The sequence below is a fragment of the Artemia sp. Qi Xiang Cuo genome, chromosome 3, assembly GCF_049724085.1.
Source record: "Artemia sp. Qi Xiang Cuo chromosome 3, ASM4972408v1, whole genome shotgun sequence".
In the NCBI taxonomy this organism is placed as follows: domain Eukaryota; kingdom Metazoa; phylum Arthropoda; class Branchiopoda; order Anostraca; family Artemiidae; genus Artemia; species Artemia sp. Qi Xiang Cuo.
The window spans coordinates 33,114,055-33,129,703 of NC_142796.1; the positions used below are offsets into that span (position 1 = coordinate 33,114,055).

Below are 15,649 nucleotides of genomic sequence, written 5' to 3' on the forward strand. Positions count from 1 at the left end.
ATTATCATCGTTTATGGTTACATTAGCCCCTACACTTATCATCGTCCTATTCTCCGAATTGGAGCTATCATTAGAACTTTGAGATAGGGTGCTTGACCAGCCAGGATGGGTATCTTTCACTATTACACTTTCACTGGAATTTGATTTGGGATCTGGGGGGACTTTTTTTTTTGAGGACTTCTAATCATTGCCTATTGGAAAAAGCTTAAACACAAAAATAAAACTAAAACAAGAAGGGAAAAATAGATGATCAAACCATCTGCACTATACTATGGGGAGGATAAACACCACAGTATAGCCCTGAGGATGACTTGAGCAGAATTTGTTTAGTACAACTGCAGATTAGAAGAGACAATAATCACAAGAAAATATATTTCGATTTTCTTATAAGGTTGCTGTTGTTGCTGTTGCCACTACAACAAAAATATTATTGTATAATTTTAATATACAATAATATTATTATATATTATTATTATATAATAATATTATTATAGGGTAATATTATTATATTACCCTATCCCAACCTTCGAGGATGCTGTTGCCGAGATAGATGGAGCAGTTATTTTCAGCAAGTTAGATGCTCGCTCAGGCTATTGGATACTACCACTCTCTACCCGATCTTCATACCTAACAACCTTCAGCACAATATTTGGACGTTACAGGTGGAAGAGATATCCTTTTGGCCTTGTGTTGGTGCAAGATGAATTCCAGAGGAAAATGGAAGAAGCATTTGAAGGTCTTAAAGGCATCAGAATACTTGTGGATGACACCTTAGTATACGGAAAATCCCATATAGAGCATGATGAAAGGCTTACTGCAGTTCTCATCAGAGCTAAAGAAACAGGAATTCGATTCAACAAAGACAAATGCGAATTTGCAAAAGATCAGGTCAAATACTTTGGGGACATATCATCAGCAAAGAAGGAATAAAGCCTGATCCTGAATAAATAAAAGCAATATGGGATATGCCGAATCCCAAGTCAAAAGACGAGCTTCAGACGTTACTTGGAATGTTGAATTTTCTATCAAAATACATACCTGATCTATCTTCAAAGAATAAGCCATTGAGAGACCTGACAAAAGTCACAGAATTCAAGTGGGAAGCTGTCCACAAATCATCGATGGAAGAAATAAAAAGGTCCATATTAGACAGCTTATCTTTTTTTGAACTTGATTGCAAAACACTGGACCTTAAGGTAGATGCATCAAAACATGGGCTGGGAGCCGAACTATCCTTGAAAGGTAAAATCTTTGGTTTTGCTTCTCGGGCACTAAGCAAGACAGAGCAGAACTATTCACAGATAGAGAAAGAGCTGCATGCCATCGTTTTTGGATGCAAACAGTTCCACCACTATATCTATGGTCGCAAAGTCTTTGTTACAACTGACCATTGCCCACTAGAGACTATCCTGTCACGCCCACTCCATGATGCACCTGCCCGGCTCCAGCAAATGATACAGATTCAGCCCTACGACTTAAGTCTGATACAGCCCTGGAGCAGAAATACCAATACCTGATGCACTGTCACATCTTCACTTACCTGACATTGACACTCAATTACAGAACGACATCAAAGTTTATGTCCATACAGTGATGAAATCCTTACCCGTGAGCGACTCTAAACTTGAGGAAATCCAGCATGAGACACGCCAAGATGCCCAACTAGCAACACTCGCATCCCTTGTATGTGATGGTTGGCCATCGAAACGTCAGTCTTGCCCAATGGAAGTTTTGGCCTTCTGGAATATCCAGCACAAACTGAGCGTCCACGATGGTCTGCTATTGAAAGGCCAGCGGATCATCATACCTCACACGCTAAGAACTAACATTCTACACCAACTCCACCATGCTCACCTGGGAATAGACAAAACTAAAATGCGCGCAAGAATGATCGTATACTGGCCAAAGATGAATGCTGATATAGAGAGGTTTGTCCAGAATTGTGAAATATGTTTGAAGTTTGCCAAGCCAAGCCAAAATTGCCAAGCCAAACTTTGTCCACCATTATAGAAAAAATGAAAACCTTTTTTTCACGTTTTGGGATTCCCCAGCTCATATCCTCTGACAACGGTCCACAACTGTTCTCCCAGGAATTCAAAGATTTTGCTCAGTCCTGGGGAATCAGCTTGAAAACATCTAGCCCCATAGACCCAAGATCCAATGGGCTTGTAGAAAAGTCGGTTCAAATCTGCAAGAAAATGCTCACTAACGCAAAAGAAGCTGGAACCAACCCCCATATTGCTCTTTTGGAATATAGGAACAGCTCAGTTAACAGTTATGCTTCTCCAGCCCAGCTTCTAATGAGTCGCCAACTCCAGTCAATCCTGCCATCAACATACCAACAGCTAAAACCCAGAATTGTTCCAACAATAGATTTCATCCAGCACAGGTTGGTTGAACAGAATAGGCAGAAACCTTACTATGACAAATCAGCAAAGCAACTCCCAGAACTTCAGACGGGTGACAAAGTATTTATCCAGAAAATGGCAAATAGCTCTTGGACAAAAGCCAAAATCATTTCGCGACATGCAAATCCTAGATCCTACATTGTTGAAACCGCTGATGGATCTAGGCTGCGAAGAAACAGAACCCATATCTCTCGACGCCGTTTCCCTACCCCCACATCACCAGGCACCCCAACAACTCGAAACGAAAACAATGACACAGCCTATCTGGACACCTCCCATGCAGCAATTCTGCACAATGATTTTTATCCAACAGAAGAAGCCCGCGAAATTGATCAGGAGTCACACAAAGAAGAGGCGCCACTGGCGCAAAACTCATCACCAAACATCAGACCTGCCTCCTCGCGCCATATGGAAGTTACACCACTCCCTCCTGTATCAGTGAACTTGCCCCGGACCCGCAGTGGCAGAGTGATTAGGCCAATAACACGGCTTGATATGTAGACCTTGTTAAGTGTGAAGAAGGGAGATGTAGCATTATCTATTATATTTGCTTGTGCTTGCTTATGTATTACTTGTGTATGTTTTTGCTTATATTGCCTGCTTGTGCTTATTGTGCTTATTTATTATAGGTGCTTGGGTCTAAATTAAACTATTGAATCAAAGAAATCTACAGGAACTGTACATAGAATATAGCTTTCCATCCATCAAGACCATTTGATTTGATATTATGGACTACGTCCAACCAGGATTAGATGTGTATACTGTAGCCCCTCAGCTCTCTCTTATATTGATATCAAGTATGCACCAAGTATGCAACAATATCAAGTATGCACTTGTTGGAGGGAACTTTAATTTCCCTAATCTCTTGTGGAAGGAAGGGTTGCCATATAATCTTGTTACTTGTATTTCAACCACCATCAATCTCTTTATTGATTATATTTCATGATCTCTCTACTTTCTATGAAGCCAACCCATGAGTTTTTGCCCCCACCAGCAGCCAACATTATTTCACCTATTTGTTAATAATAGTGAACTGATCCAAAGGATAAACTATGTTCCACTTATCAGTAAAAGTAACCACCTTGCCTTTGAATTTGTGACTCATAGACACAAAGCAAGACACAGACATAAAAAAAGATATTTACAGACTACAAGGCAATTAAGGTTGAATCGGGTAAAATTAACTGGGAGTTGAGGCTCCAGGGCAGGATCAATGAGCAGTGGAAGAAATTTCAGGCTTTAGTCATGGAAACTTGGCAACAGAAGAAAATAGAAAATCTTATCCCATACCTAAGACCTTACCATATTTGATAGCTAGCATAAGACAGCTAAGAAACTTAAAGAAATGCCACTAGAGAAAAAAGGATAGGTCAGGTCATTATGAAAAATATGTCAAAGCCCAAAATGAATTAAGAGACCTGACCAATCAACTGTACTGTAACTTTGAGACAAGACTTGCCAACCAAAGTAAATTGAACCCTATGAAATTCTGGAAATCTGTATCTAGCAGATATCACAACTAGAGATCCATAAAACACTTAATAACAAGTGATGGAAACAATGTCACTGGCACCCAAACTACAGCTGATCTTCTGAATGAGCAATTTGCATCAGTCTTCATTAATGAGCCTGATAATGTTCCCATTCCCAACCTAAAGCACAATATGCAGAAGCAAATGAGTTATATAACCATTACTGCATCTGTGGTAAAAAAAATTGACTCAAACAATGTTCAGCATCAACAAGACTGCTGGTCCTGACAACACTCATCCCTATCTGCTAAAAGAAGCTGCAAGTGAAATTGTCCCTGCACTGGCTATACTTTTCAGCATTCCCTTGATCATAAGCAAGTCGCCTCCCAATGGAAACTAGCCTATGTCACACCTATCTCCAAAAAGGGGGATAGATGATCTATCCCCCTTTTGGAAGATAGGTGTGATATAGGATAGATCCAAAGCAGAAAATTATAGACCAATGAGCCTCACATCTACTCTTGCAAAAGTCCTTGAGAGGATTGTTAATGATGCACTTCTTCAACACCTTCTTAGTAATGAAATTATCTTCAGCAGGCAGCATGGCTTTCACCCAGGAAAATCTGTAGAAACTAACCTTCTAGATACTTATGAACAGGTTAATCAGTTTCTGGAAAAAGACCCTCCTGTTGATTTGATTCTTTTAAACCTAATCAAAGTATTTGACAAGGTCCTGCATGATTGGCTTCATTTTAAGTTAACAGCGGCAGGAATCATCCAAGAATTGGTGCATTGGCTAATGGACTTTCTGGCTGGTAGATCTCAGACTGTATAACTCTTCATAACAGATGACAAAATTAACAAATTGCAGTCCTGTAAAGTTCTAAGTAGTGTTGCCTATGGAACAGTTCTTGGACCCACATTTTTTCTTTTATATATTAATGATATGATTCCCAAAGTCAGCAGCCACTTAACTCTTTATGCTAATGATTCAAAACTATTTGGTGTACCAGACAAATCATCAATACAATCTGACCTTGTACCCATATAGGCATGGGCAGACAGGTAGCTTCTCTCTTTTAATATCAAAGTATGTCACCATTCATTTTGGTCACAATAATCCTCAGCACCAGTATACTATGAATGATAACCAGACATCATCCCCCATTCCTCTTCCAATTTACACCAGTGGTAAAAATCTGGAAGTCACTATAGATAACCTTCTTAAGTTCCACAAACATTCTGGACAAACTGTTTCCAGATAAATTCAAGTCTTGGCCTTATTAAAAGAATATTTACTAGCCAATCACATGGAGTTTTCTTGAAGTTATACAAGGCAATTGTGAGACCAGTTCTTGACTATGGTACCTGCCTTTCTGGTCCTTTTTACAGAAGTGGGATACAGATGATTGACAATGTGCAAAGGAGGGCCACCAAGTCCATCTCTAGACTTGATGACAAACCATATAGTGAAAGGCTATCTACCCTAAAATTCCCAACTTTAACCTTCCAACACAATTACAGTGACATGCTACTCATAAATAAATATGTCAACCATCCCCAAAATCAGCTGTTTACTCAGTTACCCAGAGAAAGACAAACACAAGGTCACTCTAAGAAGCTTCAGAAGCCTAGTGTTAAACTACAGAATCAGACAAGGACTGTTATAGCCAAGGGTCACTAATTATTGGAACTGTTTAAGTGAGGAGACCATGTCTTCAACATCAGCCAAAGTTTTCAAAAAGAGACTTGACAAAGAATGGAAAGCTAAAGCTTCAAGATACAACCAGTGCTGCCCACCATTTGTGTCTTTAGAGAGCTGATTCCAAAAGTTGGTTATTTGTTGGCTGAAGAAATGGCTTCTCTCTTGGATAGAAGAGTGCTTCTTGAAAATTTTCATTGAATGTCCTCTTGTCACAAGGTGTTCTGGGGGAGCAAGGAGACCAGGAAGAGTATTTTTTGAAATGACTTTGTGGGTTAGAATCATGTCGCCTTGCTTCCTCTGGTATGTGAGAGTAGAGAGCTTCAGATGACGCTAATGCTCTTTGTATGGCACTTGTTTGAGGGCATCAACCATCTTAGTTGCTCTTCTCTGTACTTTTTCTAGTATTTCCCTGTCCTTCTTAAAATAGGGGGACACCAGGGACATTCCAATCTCAAGGCGTGGACAAACCAGTGCCTTGTATAGCTTCATAAATACTTTAGGATGCCGGCTAGATATAGTTCTTTTAATAAGTCCAAGGGATTGGAAGGCAGAAGAAGATACAGATTTTGCATGGGTACTGAAACTCAGCTGATGATCAACAATGACTCCAAGATCTCTTTCTTCAGTAACTGCAGAGAGGGGGTTACCTTGGAGATGGTACTGATGATGTGGATTATGTTTGCCAAAATGAATGACATGACATTTTTCAGCATTAAAGGAGAGGAGCCATTTATCAGCCCATCTTCCAAGAATATCAAGGTCCGTTTGTATAGATTGGAGATCAGATGGTATAGCAGCTTTGCCAACAAGTTTTGAGTCATCAGCATAAAGTGTGAGGAGGTTTGAGAGAAGGTTTGGTGCATCATTAATATAAAAATTGAAGAGACTCGGTCCAAGGATGGTCCCCTGGGGGATGCCACTTAACACAGTTATGGATGACGATAAATGAGGAACACCTGATAGGAAACTCTGTATCCACTGCACAGTAACACCATCAACAGCTGCTGCCTTCAGTTTGGCAATCAGGAATTCATGACATACCCTGTCAAAAGCTTTTGAGAGGTCCAGGAGCACCATATCAACAGGAAATCCTCAATCCAGCAGTGATGTTACATACTTGTATGTCTGTATTAGGTTAGTGTCCATGGATCTACCAGATCTGAAGCCATGTTGAGAAGGAGTTAGTATGTTGTTAGTTGCAAAGTTCTGAATGAGAGCTCTATTTACAAATCTCTCGAGCACCTTTACAACTGCAGAAGTATTGCTGATGGGACGGTAATTTTCAGCACAATCCTTGGGGCCTTTTTTGTGGATTGGCAAGACATATGACGTTTTCTAATCTGTAGGTAGCTCTCCGTTTTTTAGGGACAGCTGGAAGAGTCTGCACAGAGGAAAAGCGAGGACATTTCTACACTCTTGAAGAAGCCTTGGGTGTAACCTGCCAGGTCCTTTGGACTTGTTGACATTGAGTTTATTGAGGCTAGATAAGACCATTTCTTCAGTAACTAACAGGCTAGGCATTGGGGTAGATACAGAATGTGATGGTGCTGCAGGGATGGTTGGACAAGACCAGGTGGTGAAAGCGGAGGCAAACTGGACATTTAGTAAATTAGCTTTATCTATCAGCAACGAGTGCGTTACCCTGCTATGTTTGAGGCCAGGAATGGTGTGACGGTTAGGACTTTTAGCAGAAACATGCCTCCAGAAGGATTTGGGGTTTGGCTTGATATCAGTGGCAAGCTTCTCCTCATATTCAGACTTCAGTTTCCTAACTGAGTCCAAGATGAGATTCCAAGCCTTTGCATACCTTAGCCAATTTTCCTGTGTTTTTTTCTTTTTGTACCTTTTCCAAGCTCTGGCTTTCCTATTGATAGTCCTTTTTATATCCTTTGTGAGAAACGGAAGTGTTTTTGGTTGTCTTTGATAAATAACACGGGAGTGCTTCTTTTCTGTTGACAGGAGAGTTTCCTTGACATTCAGCCATGAAGTGTTGATATCAGAAGTAATGAGCTCTGACCAATTAATTGATACCAATTCCTGCTGTATTTCATGATAGTCAATAAAAGTTTGAGGGCGCAAGTTAGTTTGAAGACGACTATTCATAGACAGCACAGAGAGGATAACTGAGTGGTCACTGTTACCAACTAGAGGAAGAAATTCATTTCTGATGAGAGAGTCTGGGTCACTCAGAATTACAAGATTCAACAAGGAAGGGTTCTGGTCACCACCGTGCCTTGTGGGTTTTTCAACAGTTTGGTGAAGGAAATTGTCAGATAAACAGGACACAAACGGTGAATCCCCATCGCCAGATGCCGGATGACCAAGTCCATCCACCCACTCAACCAAGGGGAAATTAAAATCGCCAATTATTATCAAATCAGATGCAACCGTTTGTGATACCAAGGAAGCCATTCCATCAATAATTTTTTCAAGTGATGATTCACATTCTTCAAGAGTGGGTGCGCTAGGGCTTCTGTAAATACACCCAATACAGACATTTTTGTCATGAAGATTAATATCAAGCCATACACTTTCAACCCAAGGTACATTAAAAATAGGAAGGTTGGTAACACTAACCTGGAAGCCTTCTCTGACGTAGACACCAACTGCTCTTCTGCAGTTTGGCTGTCCTAGATTAGTGAAGCACTGAAATCCAGATATCTGCAGCAAACTCTCAGTAGAAGGAACTGCAGTATACTTTGGCAGAATCTCCACCAAACCAGCAATATCTGCTGCCTCTTCTTTTAAGAGCACTTGGGTTTCCAGAAGCTTGTTTGTAAGAGAGTCAACATTGCTCGAGATGACACGTAGGGTGTTATTTTTCCGAGACTTTTGTGACATGCCGTCTAGCAGCAGAGGTCCAGGAGCTGCAACTGCGATAGACACAAGTGGCATGGAAGTAAGTTTAGAAACGGCACTTACAAAACACGAATTACTCGAGCTATCACATGACAAGAAAAGTTCACTATGTAATTGACTAAGTTCATTTTCTGTAGAGGATATGCTTATATCAACACTTGAAGTATTATGAAACAAAGAAGATAACTGCAAGGAAACAGGGCTATTTACAGGTGAGGGACAAACTATTAGATTTCCATTGCGGACTGGTTTGAGGCTGGCTTTGGAGTTTTCCAACCGCAATGAACAGCTACGTTTTTCGACACTATCTGTCCTTTGAAGATGATGAGATCTGTTTCGCCAGCGTTTTTCCGCCTCTTTACCTCATCTATAAGAGCTTTACATTTGTTACACTCTGCCTTTGAAGCATCACCACAAAACTGAATGTCTTTGTGGAGTTCACAAGAACGGTTGATGATTGTCCTTTTGATGTCAAAACTTGGTACAGAGAAGAGGATAGGAGGCGGGCGCGCACTTGCACACTGTGGGTTTGCAGGGGTGGGTGGTCTTCTCACATTTGTAATACATATGTCCTGAAGTTTATACTTCTGGCTGAGGTACGACTGGATGTAGAGCTGTTAGTCAGGTTGTGATGGGATACCATACACAACTATATTAAGAGCTCTGCGCTGCCTATCCCGCTCTTCAGCAAAAAGGTGCTGGACCTCACAGTCAAGATATTGAGAAAAATCATTTTTTATGCTAGCAGTCTCTTGTTGAACAAGGGTCTGAATCTCAGCACGCACATCAGAGATTGAGCATTTATCGGCAGCCTGATGTTCAAGAGCGGACACCTGTGCTTTAATATCACTGATTGACTTAGAAATTTCAGCTTTCAATGTAGTTTCAAGGTTTCTTACTGAGGACTGCACAATATCTTGTATAACAGCCTGGGACGGGATTTTGTCAATGATGTTGCTCTTCATATTGTTTATTGCAGCTTCAACAATACTTTCGATGCTAGGGTTCTGACTAGAACTGCTTGGAGTTGTACCGGAGTGTTTACAGATTGGACATTTTATCCAAACTTGACCCATCAAGAGATTGTTGTGATCAATACATATTTGGGCTCAGGCATATCCATACAGTCAATACATATCCACTTCTCACATCCATCGCAGAGAATTGCAGAAGAGTCATCATCAAGATCCGTCTCACACGCCAAACACTTATCACATCCTTTTTTGGGGCTGATATGAATTCTTTTTGAACCCCCTCTAGGTGTTGCGTCCATATTATGAGTTGGCTGTTTTGGTGGCATTATTTGGTCAGTATTAATGTATCCTTTTTTTCACAAATTTTTTCTGAACAGACTGGTCACTTTTCACAGTGTTTAAAAGTTCTGCCTGCAGAATTTGTTAAATTTATTCAATTGCACTTAATATGTATGTATATATAAGAGTTGGGCTATGATGCTGATGGTCTCTATCAGAAATTGACATTGTGCAGTGGTATATACTCTAAACCACAGAAGAATGGTTGTTACCATTACCAAGTGGGGTTAAATTGCATCTATCCTAGCACTCTCCTAGTTGGAAGGCTTGTCACTGGGCAGAAAACACAGTCACAACCCTCTTTCTTGTATTTTGTGTAAAGTGTGGGCTCAAAATGAGATTTGCCACAAAAGTTATTATTAAACTATGAAAGAGCATAAGAAAAGGCATCAATTGATGTAATCACTTTTATCCTAACTAAATTATGTTGTAAACTAAAAATTACCAACATATTTCAGTACATTTGGGGCATATTGTATATTACTGCCCTACAAATAAGATGAACATAGCTTACCACTCAATGCCTTTTTTATGCTTTTTCTGAACATTATAATTGCTTTAAGCAGCATGCACAAGCTTGTCTAGCTAGAATCCAATGTCTAAACAAGTGTTCAATGAATTCAATGTCTAGGCAATGACTGTTCACCAGTAAAATTTGGGGCTTAGCTAGACATGCTAGACAAGGCACTTGGCTAGACATTGAGTTCCAGACTCTAGAACTAAATGTCTAGGATTTTGATTACAGCCAATCAGAATGTGTCAAGTTCCACTATTTTCATCATTTTTGTTTATATTTTTAAACTGAAATTTAATTTTTGTTTTCTCATTAATTGATTTTTTTTCATTTTAGGCAAATATGCAACACTAGACATAATAGTGAAGCACACTAAGGCAATTGTTTTGCTCATCTCAACCATTATCTTCTGACAGTAAAAATAGGGATTGATATTTTGAAAGTTTTGAGTGCATAAGCTCTCTTGATTGGCTAGAAATGACAATTTGAAACTAAATTTGTAGTTTTAGCTAAGCACTGAATTTTGCTTGTGAATGGCCATTGCCTAGACATTGAGTTCTGGCTAGACATGCTTGTGAGCGCTGCTTTACTTGAAAATTAAATTTTGAGTCTTTTAAAGATTGTGAAATATGATACCTTTATCTCTTATTTAGATAAGCCACATATATACTGCTGTTACCATCACTTTTGTTTAAACCAGTTTACCCATAAGTTGAATCAACTTTGACAACATCAAAAACCAGAAAACACATGGGAAATACATAATTTGGGCTATTTACTTGCACATAATGGGGGAAGGTGGTAAACCATAGTGAAGCTGCAGATGAAAAGTTTTAACTACAATTATTTGGCATATAAGGAAGTTGTTTGTAACCCCTTTATATTGCCAAAAATAAGGTATCATCTTAGAGAGTATGTAATGGGCTTAAAATTCAATTTCTAAGGAGGCTAAAGTGATTAGGGTAAAAGCTCTCTTTTTGGAAAAGACCACTTTTCTTTGGCATTCTGGAAAAATAGCAATGGGTTTTTGGACCCCCCTATTTTACTACAGCATGATGCAATGTGAGGGCAGTAACAAGAGCCTACCTTCTGGGTCAAATTTTAACCAATAATCTGTCAGCATAAATTAAAAATGTGGTCTCTGTTTTGACAAGCAACTGAAAAGAAATTTTTAAAGAGAGATTTTAAGAAACATTATATTTAATATTAGTGATTTAGGCTATAGAATAAATAGGCTATCAAGCAATAAGTTACATTTCTAGAATCAGAAGAAAATCAGCTTTCTGTTAATATGTGAATAAAACTGAAACACTAAAAGGATTTATATATCAAAATAGGACAGTTGGCATTTCCAAAAAGAGGCTTATATAGGTAAGTCAATAAACTAATCATTTCAAGTGTTTGATCTCAAACAATTTTAATAATAACCATATTGATGTATAGCTTCGATTTTAAGCTTTTCTCTGAGATATACAATTCTTCTTTGTTAACAAGGTGTGAGGGTTTTAGTTTTACATAATTTTGCTCAATTGGATACTGGTTTTTTACCCTATTATGTTTGGAAAGAGCATAAAAAAGATATCAAGTAGCATGTTCACCTTATTCATGGGTCATTAACATAAACTGCCCCAAATTTACCTGGTAAAATTCCACTTTAGCAACTTCTGACTATCTTGGAAAGGGGTTAGGTTAGGAAAATGAAACTTTCAGGGCTGGGTCTACAAGCTAAAGTATGTCCCAGGAAGGTATTTTGAAGTATCTACCTCTACTCCTACTCCCTCTAGAGGGTCTTGACCTTTGTTGACCTTTAATAGCTCTTCTGCTTAAAGGAAGTACAGCAAAATGGTTTTCAGCTTCACAACTTTGCTCACACCCAATTTATCAGGTTTTAAAATATGCAAATACATATCATAAATTTTTGAAATAAAACATGGACATGGCTTAAAATTCTGCTCAAATAACTGAAATTGCATTTTCAGAGCTAAAGCCAGAGAAAAAGAAATTGATAACTTAAAATTAGCCTAAGTTAAAGTTTTGTCAAAATTTCAATGGGTACAGACTTGTCATGTAGGCAAATTTCAGGACCCTCTAGAGAGAGAAGAAGTAGAGGTAGGTACTTTAAAATACCTTCCCAGGACATAGGCCTACTTTGGTCAATATTTACCAAATCATATTATTGAGTTAGGAATAAAGGGAATACACCATTTGATGCCTTTTTTTATGCTGATTACGAATGGCCTATAACAAACATTTCTATCGTAAATGAATTTTAGCCCCCCTCCCCCCTATATATGCCAATTCAGGGTATATATTTCTACATTAGGAGGGGTGGGGTAAAGTTTAAACTTATCTCCCATTTACATCAGAAATAAAATTTGACCCCCCCCCCCCCGTAATGTAGAAATATATACCCTGAATTGGCATATATAGGGGGGGGGGGTAAAATTCATTTCTGATAGAAATGATTGTTATATTCATAATCAGCATAAAAAACGACATTGAATGGTATATTCACTTTATTTGAAACTCAATAATATGATTTGGTAAATATTGACCCATATTTTAGCTTGCCCCATCCCTGAAAGTTTCATTTTCCTAACCTAACCCCATTCCAAGATAGCCAAAAGTAGCTAAAGTAGAATTTTACCATTTACCCATATTTCCTTCAGAAGTGGCATAACACTACATATTTACTCTATTTTATATTATAATATTTAGCCTACTCTATCCATTTCCAGCTTATAGCCTAATGATTTGTGGGGCGGCCTTGAGCTCATCAGATCAGAATATATATATGGATTTAACTTACAACAGGATTGATAGTGACCATTTCCTAAATATGTTAGAACTATAAACACAACTCTATGGGATGATTTCAATATCCTTCAATCAGTTTTGCTAGATTTCCTTGTGTATTTAATTTCTTCCTCATTAATGAATGGAGCCCATGAAACTATCATGGCGCTACCTATAACAATAAACTTTCACAAATTCTGGAATGGTTATGAAAAATGCGATAAACTTTGTGAAGAATCAAATTTGTATGCATGTATCTATTTGATTAACGGCGCTTCGTAACTGCTACGATCTCTGCATCGGCCCTGCAGTGTGTTGCTCAACAGTTAAGTTTGAACTCTGGGTTCAGTAATACCAGCCAGAGCTCGAACCCACAGTGTCACCACTGGAGGAATTTATGAAGAATCACAATTCAAGGTGCTCTAAAAATTAGAAATAGTATCAAGTTAACTGTGACTCAGTAATGTTATAGTTAAAATTTTCAAGATTTTTAATAGCTCAGTTTTACAGCGACTTGTCATTTTAATTGAAAATGATGAGTAGATGAAGAATTCATAGAAAAGTCTATTCCCTGGAAAAGTCGTAACTAAAGCCACTTTTTATTCTGTATTTTGCTGACAAAACAGAAAGCAAATCAGCCAATGAAAATTGCAGGAAAATATTTTTTCAACACATAACAGGAAAATGAGTTTCCAATTGGTTGAATCACTTGGCGTTTTGTTGTTAAAACGCCTCTTAACACTTAGTCCCCTCACTTTCTCCTTCAGTCAACAAGGTAGTGTTGGGCGTGAATGTTCAACATAACTCCTCTTCCAGCGAGTGGTCTTATAATTATAAACGACTGAATTTAATCGAAAGTGAGAGATCTATTGTTCCTTTTAAAGACCAAGCCTAATCAGACGGTATTCAATACCTTTTCTGTTTTGCTACCCCCGTACCTTTATAGTCTTTCTTGGTATCTAATAAAAAAATATATAGTTAACAATTTTACCCAAAATCACTGACAAATAAAACAGAACTGTGCCTTTACTGGAAAATAGCCTAGCCTAGGGGTTAGGGCCCTAAATATTGCAAAACCAGGCATGATTGAAAGCACAAATAGTTTCTATGGTCCTTCCATACCCCGCTTCCTTGACTACCAGATAATTAGAAGAAAGTTAAACATATTGACGAAAATAGGTAAGCATTTAGTTGGAAATCGGCACGGTTTTTCGGTGTAGAGGACTAAAAAACCAAAGTGTTTTGTTTTTTTCCAATCATCCAGTTACCTCTAAAATACCCAGTCCCAGTCCCCTAACCCATCAGCAACTATTTTGCGGGTTGTGTTCCGGGTTTGAATAACATTCATGCAAGAAGCTTCCATTTGTATGAGTGGATTCAGTTGTGCTGTGGTCACTCCAACACTGCCCTCACTAGTTTTTAGCAAAAACGTAGATAGACGGCACCTTATTTGAATCGGAATCATTCTGAGATTTTCATTCCTAAACTTAAATCCCAAAGATTCAAAAGTGGCTCGATGCCAATTCAGATCACGGATTACTCACAATAACAAATTGAGCTTTGATTCATTGATTTATTTATTGTGGGGGTTTTGTTGATGTGATGTTCCCGCAGAAAAAGTATAATATATGATATTCTTTTGTATTTATTTTCTAGTGTGGTGTAAAATTCCATTTGTATGAGCGGATTCAGTTGTGCTGTGGCCTCTCCAACACTGCCCTCACTAGTTTTTAGCAAAAACGTAGATAGACGGAACCTTATTTGAATCGGAATCATTCTAGAATTTTCATTCCTAGACTATTCAAATCCTAAGGCCTCGAAAGTGGCTCGATGCCTATTCAGATCACGGATTACTCACAATAACAAATTTACTGATTCTAGTAGAATTGGTTCACAGAAAAATGACCATGTCAACTGAAAATCAAACGCATAAACGTTAACTGACGATGCGCCTGCAAGCACTCTCCTTCTTTTTTCAATGTTTTATTAGATAAGTAAGCATATTTTTTTTACCGATTGGCTTGGAACTCATGGGGGATTTACTTACGGCCAATGAGACAAGAAAATGATTATTTTCGGATTTGCATCGAAAATTTTCACAAAACAGCTCAGATCTGCTCAACACCTTTGAGGAAAGTGTCATGAGCTAAGAGGATAGATTGGATAGATTTGTACGATGCAAAATCAGAGGCAACGCTATAGCGTTGCCTATAGTAAAGGCCATACGGCTCCAATGTTTTATTATTATTATTTACTTATTTATTTTTTCCCCAGAGGCACTTCATATATGGAAGGGGTTGTCGTAGAAACTTCAAAGGGGGCTCATTCGATTGGAAATCGAGAGCTCTAGTGCCCTTTTTAATAGTCAGAAGTCAATGGAGGGCAACTAGCCACCCCCACGCCCATCATTCCCCAAAACAAATCCAATCAAAATTTTGAGATAGCCCTTTTGTTCCGTGTGGTTGATTTACAAATAGAAAATATGTTTTTGAGGAGGACACTCCCCCACAACCCTCAGGGCAAGGGTTTTTAGTTATGCCCTGGGAGCAAATAAGGTTTTTATAGAAGGCGTTGTCGTAGAA

The 15,649-nt window shown here is 38.6% G+C and overlaps 1 protein-coding gene across 2 annotated transcripts in view; it reads right to left on the bottom strand.

Annotated features, from left to right (window-relative positions):
- TfIIA-L (transcription factor IIA L) overlaps positions 1 to 13,216 on the bottom strand; it is a 54,942-nt gene extending 41,726 nt beyond the window's left edge. For both annotated transcript variants that reach the window (XM_089086888.1, XM_089086887.1), the window contains exon 1: positions 13,081 to 13,216. In XM_089086888.1, the coding sequence (XP_088943014.1) occupies positions 13,081 to 13,101 (21 nt within the window). In that variant the 5' untranslated portion in view covers positions 13,102 to 13,216. The remainder of the gene's footprint in view (positions 1 to 13,080) is intronic.
- Between the last annotated feature and the right edge of the window lie 2,433 nt (positions 13,217 to 15,649).